Source organism: Polyodon spathula, unplaced genomic scaffold (assembly GCF_017654505.1).
Source record: "Polyodon spathula isolate WHYD16114869_AA unplaced genomic scaffold, ASM1765450v1 scaffolds_2193, whole genome shotgun sequence".
Classification (NCBI taxonomy): domain Eukaryota; kingdom Metazoa; phylum Chordata; class Actinopteri; order Acipenseriformes; family Polyodontidae; genus Polyodon; species Polyodon spathula.
The window spans coordinates 1,263-10,417 of NW_024473667.1; the positions used below are offsets into that span (position 1 = coordinate 1,263).

General features: G+C 49.2%; 1 protein-coding gene across 2 annotated transcripts; it reads right to left on the reverse strand.

The window, feature by feature from the left end:
* Positions 1 to 4,421: 4,421 nt before the first annotated feature.
* Positions 4,422 to 5,986, reverse strand: LOC121310450 (coiled-coil domain-containing protein 50-like). 2 transcript variants are annotated; one of them, XM_041243627.1, is made up of 3 exons: positions 5,751 to 5,882; positions 5,019 to 5,142; positions 4,422 to 4,546 (listed from the first exon to the last, which is right to left on the reverse strand). In XM_041243627.1, exons 1-3 carry the CDS (start codon positions 5,794 to 5,796, stop codon positions 4,444 to 4,446), a joined length of 273 nt encoding a protein of 90 aa, XP_041099561.1. In that variant the 5' UTR covers positions 5,797 to 5,882; the 3' UTR covers positions 4,422 to 4,443. The 2 variants fall into 2 exon arrangements, 1 of the variants encoding a protein (XP_041099561.1); XR_005948799.1 differs by lacking the exon at positions 5,751 to 5,882 and adding an exon at positions 5,890 to 5,986 and having other exon boundaries at positions 4,425 to 4,546.
* Positions 5,987 to 9,155: the final 3,169 nt, after the last annotated feature.

Consider the following 9,155-nt stretch of genomic DNA (forward strand, 5'->3'; position numbering starts at 1 on the left):
ACCGTGCAAAACCACGTCCTGAAGCCCGTTCATGTCTGGTAAACCTCTCCTGTGTTTCTGTTATCGGCAAACCCACTCCTGCAGACAACAGGTTAATATGCTGCCAAATGCAGCAGCTCGACGGAAGCAGGCTGTTAAATACGTCTCCTTAAAACGCCAGCCAATGGAAGAGCTGTTTAGAAACCACAACGCTGCCCGCGGTTTGTTTAGTTTTGTTTGTTTTTTACGGCGTGCCGTTGAGAGAAGATCATCGCAGAGCGTCATCCACCAAAATCCACCAAACTACAGCATTAATAAAAAGACAATACAGAGCGTCATCCACCAAACTACAACATTAATAAAAAGACAACGCAGAGCGTCATCCACCAAACTACAGCATTAATAAAAAGACAACGCAGAGCGTCATCCACCAAACTACAACATTAATAAAAAGACAACGCAGAGCGTCATCCACCAAACTACAACATTAATAAAAAGACAACGCAGAGCGTCATCCACCAAACTACAACATTAATAAAAAGACAACGCAGAGCGTCATCCACCAGCGTCATCCAACTACAACATTAATAAAAAGACAACGCAGAGCGTCATCCACCAAACTACAGCATTAATAAAAAGACAACGCAGAGCGTCATCCACCAAACTACAGCATTAATAAAAAGACAACGCAGAGCGTCATCCACCAAACTACAACATTAATAAAAAGACAACGCAGAGCGTCATCCACCAAACTACAGCATTAATAAAAAGACAACGCAGAGCGTCATCCACCAAACTACACCATACAACATTAATAAAAAGACAACGCAGAGCGTCATCCACCAAACTACAACATTAATAAAAAGACAACGCAGAGCGTCATCCACCAAACTACAACATTAATAAAAAGACAACGCAGAGCGTCATCCACCAAACTACAACATTAATAAAAAGACAACGCAGAGCGTCATCCACCAAACTACAACATTAATAAAAAGACAACGCAGAGCGTCATCCACCAAACTACAGCATTAATAAAAAGACAACGCAGAGCGTCATCCACCAAACTACAACATTAATAAAAAGACAACGCAGAGCGTCATCCACCAAACTACAACATTAATAAAAAGACAACGCAGAGCGTCATCCACCAAACTACAGCATTAATAAAAAGACAACGCAGAGCGTCATCCACCAAACTACAACATTAATAAAAAGACAACGCAGAGCGTCATCCACCAAACTACAGCATTAATAAAAAGACAACGCAGAGCGTCATCCACCAAACTACAGCATTAATAAAAAGACAACGCAGAGCGTCATCCACCAAACTACAGCATTAATAAAAAGACAACGCAGAGCGTCATCCACCAAACTACAGCATTAATAAAAAGACAACGCAGAGCGTCATCCACCAAACTACAGCATTAATAAAAAGACAACGCAGAGCGTCATCCACCAAACTACCATTAATAAAAAGACAACGCAGAGCGTCATCCACCAAACTACAGCATTAATAAAAAGACAACGCAGAGCGTCATCCACCAAACTACAACATTAATAAAAAGACAACGCAGAGCGTCATCCACCAAACTACAACATTAATAAAAAGACAACGCAGAGCGTCATCCACCAAACTACAACATTAATAAAAAGACAACGCAGAGCGTCATCCACCAAACTACAGCATTAATAAAAAGACAACGCAGAGCGTCATCCACCAAACTACAACATTAATAAAAAGACAACGCAGAGCGTCATCCACCAAACTACAGCATTAATAAAAAGACAACGCAGAGCGTCATCCACCAAACTACAGCATTAATAAAAAGACAACGCAGAGCGTCATCCACCAAACTACAGCATTAATAAAAAGACAACGCAGAGCGTCATCCACCAAACTACAGCATTAATAAAAAGACAACGCAGAGCGTCATCCACCAAACTACAGCATTAATAAAAAGACAACGCAGAGCGTCATCCACCAAACTACAGCATTAATAAAAAGACAACGCAGAGCGTCATCCACCAAACTACAACATTAATAAAAAGACAACGCAGAGCGTCATCCACCAAACTACAACATTAATAAAAAGACAACGCAGAGCGTCATCCACCAAACTACAACATTAATAAAAAGACAACGCAGAGCGTCATCCACCAAACTACAACATTAATAAAAAGACAACGCAGAGCGTCATCCACCAAACTACAGCATTAATAAAAAGACAACATTAATAAAAAGACAACGCAGAGCGTCATCCACCAAACTACAGCAATAAAAAGACAACGCACGCAGAGCGTCATCCACCAAACTACAGCATTAATAAAAAGACAACGCAGAGCGTCATCCACCAAACTACAACATTAATAAAAAGACAACGCAGAGCGTCATCCACCAAACTACAGCATTAATAAAAAGACAACGCAGAGCGTCATCCACCAAACTACAACATTAATAAAAAGACAACGCAGAGCGTCATCCACCAAACTACAGCATTAATAAAAAGACAACGCAGAGCGTCATCCACCAAACTACAACATTAATAAAAAGACAACGCAGAGCGTCATCCACCAAACTACAGCATTAATAAAAAGACAACGCAGAGCGTCATCCACCAAACTACAGCATTAATAAAAAGACAACGCAGAGCGTCATCCACCAAACTACAGCATTAATAAAAAGACAACGCAGAGCGTCATCCACCAAACTACAGCATTAATAAAAAGACAACGCAGAGCGTCATCCACCAAACTACAGCATTAATAAAAAGACAACGCAGAGCGTCATCCACCAAACTACAACATTAATAAAAAGACAACGCAGAGCGTCATCCACCAAACTACAACATTAATAAAAAGACAACGCAGAGCGTCATCCACCAAACTACAACATTAATAAAAAGACAACGCAGAGCGTCATCCACCAAACTACAACATTAATAAAAAGACAACGCAGAGCGTCATCCACCAAACTACAGCATTAATAAAAAGACAACGCAGAGCGTCATCCACCAAACTACAGCATTAATAAAAAGACAACGCAGAGCGTCATCCACCAAACTACAGCATTAATAAAAAGACAACGCAGAGCGTCATCCACCAAACTACAGCATTAATAAAAAGACAACGCAGAGCGTCATCCACCAAACTACAACATTAATAAAAAGACAACGCAGAGCGTCATCCACCAAACTACAACATTAATAAAAAGACAACGCAGAGCGTCATCCACCAAACTACAACATTAATAAAAAGACAACGCAGAGCGTCATCCACCAAACTACAACATTCCACCAAACTACAACATTAATAAAAAGACAACGCAGAGCGTCATCCACCATTAATAAAAAGACAACGCAGAGCGTCATCCACCAAACTACAGCATTAATAAAAAGACAACGCAGAGCGTCATCCACCAAACTACAGCATTAATAAAAAGACAACGCAGAGCGTCATCCACCAAACTACAGCATTAATAAAAAGACAACGCAGAGCGTCATCCACCAAACTACAACATTAATAAAAAGACAACGCAGAGCGTCATCCACCAAACTACAACATTAATAAAAAGACAACGCAGAGCGTCATCCACCAAACTACAACATTAATAAAAAGACAACGCAGAGCGTCATCCACCAAACTACAACATTAATAAAAAGACAACGCAGAGCGTCATCCACCAAACTACAACATTAATAAAAAGACAACGCAGAGCGTCATCCACCAAACTACAACATTAATAAAAAGACAACGCAGAGCGTCATCCACCAAACTACAACATTAATAAAAAGACAACGCAGAGCGTCATCCACCAAACTACAGCATTAATAAAAAGACAACGCAGAGCGTCAGCAGAGCGTCATCCACCAAACTACAACATTAATAAAAAGACAACGCAGAGCGTCATCCACCAAACTACAGCATTAATAAAAAGACAACGCAGAGCGTCATCCACCAAACTACAACCAGCGTCATCCACCAAACTACAGCATTAATAAAAAGACAACGCAGAGCGTCATCCACCAAACTACAACATTAATAAAAAGACAACGCAGAGCGTCATCCACCAAACTACAACATTAATAAAAAGACAACGCAGAGCGTCATCCACAAACTACAACATTAATAAAAAGAACGTCATCCACCAAACTACAGCATTAATAAAAAGACAACGCAGAGCGTCATCCACCAAACTACAGCATTAATAAAAAGACAACGCAGAGCGTCATCCACCAAACTACAACATTAATAAAAAGACAACGCAGAGCGTCATCCACCAAACTAATGCTCCCCACATCTGCATCACAGAGCGCTTTGGCAAATTCCTTAATTCTCTGGTCACTCCCTGTGTGTCGGATACCGTTGCTTCAGTAGCCGGAGGAGAATTCCAGCTCCCATTTCCTATCACAGTGCCAGCACTGCGTCTAGTCTCTGATATTGGTGTTAGCAGTGGGATAGTCTTCATTGTCTTACCTCGTCCAGCTCCTCCCTCCTCTGAGCCTCCTCCGCGCGCCTCCGAATGTCCTCCTGAATCGTCTGCGCGTACTCCGAGTCCTGCTCCTCACTGCAAACGAGAGACGCGAGAAGAGAGGTTCCTGTTAAACAGGGTGCAAGAGGATTACGAAGAAGTGAAACGAAGAAACAAAAAATATCAGCAAATCCCAGGATCTGTTTCTTTATCACCACAAGCTAAGCAAAGCAGCACAAAGGCTGGGGAGTGAAAGGCTACCAGCAGGACTGGGATAGTCACCAGAAACCCTCGATACAATTACAGCCTTATTACTGTCTGCACATTTGAGCTGCATCGGATTCTTTGCATCACTGCGGAAATTAATGAAACAATAAAAAACAACGTCAGGACACTTAATGACAGTCAGCATTTCCAAGCTGCTTCTTGGCGCTAGCTTCATTTTCAAAGGGTTTTTTTATTTTGGCACACAGACCCTGATGAGCTGGGTGCGGCTGTGCGTTTGCTATATTAGACTGCAGTACGGGTTAGCACAGCTCAGACACAGCCTGCTCCTCGCCTCTCTTACATCTGTCTCCTGCAGTCCGCTAGCCGGCGCTGACGGTCCTCTTCGTCCTGCAGTCTCTTGGCAACGCGGACGTCTCTCTGCACCAGCTGGTTCTTCTGGATGTTGGAGGCGTAATACTGTTCAACTGCGGGGCACAGACACAACACACACACACATCACTGGAGACGCACAGCAAGACAGACCTGCAGCGCTGGGGACTGACGCGCCCTTTTCTCTCTGTTTGAAACTAATGTTCTTTCATTCTGGCTCAGCCAGAAAACAATAAGGGTGTTTCTGTAACCCTATAAAACAGCAACAAAAAATATAATGAAGTTACCGCAGCTGGCGTGCCTGTTTACAAAGCTTTCGTGAACAAACAAACAGCAGCGACTGAGGAGAGGCGATCCTCGACGGGTCATGAAGTATTACGATCTGCAATTCTGACAAACCTTTTCAGGATTTAAAATTCCCCTGGGCACTAATCTAAATTAAAAAAAAATATATACAGGTATCTTCAAACAGGACTGACAGCATGACGAGCAAAAAAAACGAATGGGTGAAAAATCAGTGATATTGTACAATACAGCAATCTGCAGCAGAGCTCAGAGCAGACAGCAGACTTCCTGTGCTGCTGCATTTTCTATTACTGGAGCAGACCCAAGCAGCTCTGCGTTATCGATGCTGCTGTTCCCTGTTCAGTAAACTGTGCTCAGGATCGTCCGGGAATATCCCTTCCTGCACGGAAACACTTACCACGCCTCGTCGGCTCTGGGCTTCTGAACGAGAGGAGGGGGGGCATGCTGCAGATGAACCCCAAACAGAAACAGAAACCAGTGATCCTGGCTCGATTGTTCGATGACGAGGACGGGGTTTTCAAGGCGCCAGTACTTACTTTCTTGTTCCTGCAGGTTGTGAGCCAACGCCCCATCCTCCAGCACTGCGAATCCCTGACACACTACAAAACAAAGGAGACACAAGAGTCAGCGCGGCCGTCACCAACACACCGCAAAACAGAGGAGACACTGGAGTCAGCGCGGCCGTCACCGACACACCGCAAAACAGAGGAGACACCGGAGTCAGCGCGGCCGTCACCAACACACCGCAAAACAGAGGAGACACCGGAGTCAGCGCGGCCGTCACCGACACACCGCAAAACAGAGGAGACACCGGAGTCAGCGCGGCCGTCACCAACACACCGCAAAACAGAGGAGACACTGGAGTCAGCGCGGCCGTCACCAACACACCGCAAAACAGAGGAGACACAGGAGTCAGCGCGGCCGTCACCAACACACCGCAAAACAGAGGAGACACTGGGATCAATTACGGCCGTCACCAACACACCGCAAAACAGAGGAGACACCGGAGTCAGCGCGGCCGTCACCAACACAGAGGAGACACAGGAGTCAGCGCGGCCGTCACCGAGTCCGCAGCGGAGTCAGCGCGGCCGTCACCGACACACCGCAAAACAGAGGAGACACGTCAGGAGTCAGCGCGGCCGTCACCAACACACCGCAAAACAGAGGAGACACTGGAGTCAGCGCGGCCGTCACCAACACACCGCAAAATCAGACACAGGAGTCAGCGCGGCCGTCACCAACACACCGCAAAACAGAGGAGACACTGGAGTCAGCGCGGCCGTCACCAACACACCGCAAAACAGAGGAGACACCGGAGTCAGTCGGCCGTCAGACACACCGCAAAACAGAGGAGACACAGGAGTCAGCGCGGCCGTCACCAACACACCGCAAAACAGAGGAGACACCAGGAGTCAGCGCGGCCGTCACCAACACACCGCAAAACAGAGGAGACACTGGAGTCAGCGCGGCCGTCACCGACACACCGCAAAACAGAGGAGACACTGGAGTCAGCGCGGCCGTCACCGACACACCGCAAAACAGAGGAGACACCGGAGTCAGCGCGGCCGTCACCGACACACCGCAAAACAGAGGAGACACCGGAGTCAGCGCGGCCGTCACCAACACACCGCAAAACAGAGGAGACACTGGAGTCAGCGCGGCCGTCACCAACACACCGCAAAACAGAGGAGACACTGGAGTCAGCGCGGCCGTCACCAACACACCGCAAAACAGAGGAGACACTGGAGTCAGCGCGGCCGTCACCAACACCCCGCAAAACAGAGGAGACACAGGAGTCAGCGCGGCCGTCACCAACACACCGCAAAACAGAGGAGACACCGGAGTCAGCGCGGCCGTCACCAACACACACCGCAAAACAGAGGAGACACAGGAGTCAGCGACGGGTCACCAACACACCGCAAAACAGAGGAGACACAGGAGTCAGCGCGGCCGTCACCAACACCCCGCAAAACAGAGGAGACACCGGAGTCAGCGCGGCCGTCACCGACACACCGCAAAACAGAGGAGACACCGGAGTCAGCGCGGCCGTCAAAAACACACCGCAAAACAGAGGAGACACTGGAGTCAGCGCGGCCGTCACCAACACACCGCAAAACAGAGGAGACACTGGAGTCAGCGCGGCCGTCACCAACACACCGCAAAACAGAGGAGACCCGGAGTCAGCGCGGCCGTCACCGACACACCGCAAACCTGCAGACACAGGAGTCAGCGCGGCCGTCACCAACACACCGCAATGCAGAGGAGACACTGGAGTCAGCGCGGCCGTCACCAACACACCGCAAAACAGAGGAGACACAGGAGTCAGCAGACGGCCGTCACCAACACAACGCAAAACAGAGGAGACACTGGAGTCAGCGCGGCCGTCACCGACACACCGCAAAACAGAGGAGACACTGGAGTCAGCGCGGCCGTCACCAACACACCGCAAAACAGAGGAGACACCGGAGTCAGCGCGGCCGTCACCAACACGCCGCAAAACAGAGGAGGGGAGTCAGCGCGGCCGTCACCAACACACCGCAAAACAGAGGAGACACTGGAGTCAGCGCGGCCGTCACCAACACACCGCAAAACAGAGGAGACAAGGAGTCAGCGTCAGCACGGCCGTCACCAACACACCGCAAAACAGAGGAGACACCGGAGTCAGCGCGGCCGTCACCAACACACCGCAAAACAGAGGAGACACAGGAGTCAGCACGGCCGTCACCAACACACCGCAAAACAGAGGAGACACCGGAGTCAGCGCGGCCGTCACCAACACACCGCAAAACAGAGGAGACACCGGAGTCAGCGCGGCCGTCACCAACACACCGCAAAACAGAGGAGACACAGGAGTCAGCGCGGCCGTCACCAACACACCGCAAAACAGAGGAGACACAGGAGTCAGCACGGCCGTCACCAACACACCGCAAAACAGAGGAGACACAGGAGTCAGCGCGGCCGTCACCAACACACCGCAAAACAGAGGAGACACAGGAGTCAGCGCGGCCGTCACCAACACACCGCAAAACAGAGGAGACACAGGAGTCAGCGCGGCCGTCACCAACACACCGCAAAACAGAGGAGACACAGGAGTCAGCACGGCCGTCACCAACACACCGCAAAACAGAGGAGACACAGGAGTCAGCGCGGCCGTCACCAACACACCGCAAAACAGAGGAGACACTGGAGTCAGCGCGGCCGTCACCAACACACCGCAAAACAGAGGAGACACAGGAGTCAGCGCGGCCGTCACCAACACACCGCAAAACAGAGGAGACACAGGAGTCAGCGCGGCCGTCACCAACACACCGCAAAACAGAGGAGACACTGGAGTCAGCGCGGCCGTCACCAACACACCGCAAAACAGAGGAGACACTGGAGTCAGCGCGGCCGTCACCAACACACCGCAAAACAGAGGAGACACTGGAGTCAGCGCGGCCGTCACCGACACACCGCAAAACAGAGGAGACACCGGAGTCAGCGCGGCCGTCACCGACACACCGCAAAACAGAGGAGACACCGGAGTCAGCGCGGCCGTCACCAACACACCGCAAAACAGAGGAGACACAGGAGTCAGCGCGGCCGTCACCGACACACCGCAAAACAGAGGAGACACCGGAGTCAGCGCGGCCGTCACCAACACACCGCAAAACAGAGGAGACACAGGAGTCAGCGCGGCCGTCACCAACACACCGCAAAACAGAGGAGACACTGGAGTCAGCGCGGCCGTCACCAACACACCGCAAAACAGAGGAGACACAGGAGTCAGCGCGGCCGTCACCAACACACCGCAAAACAGAGG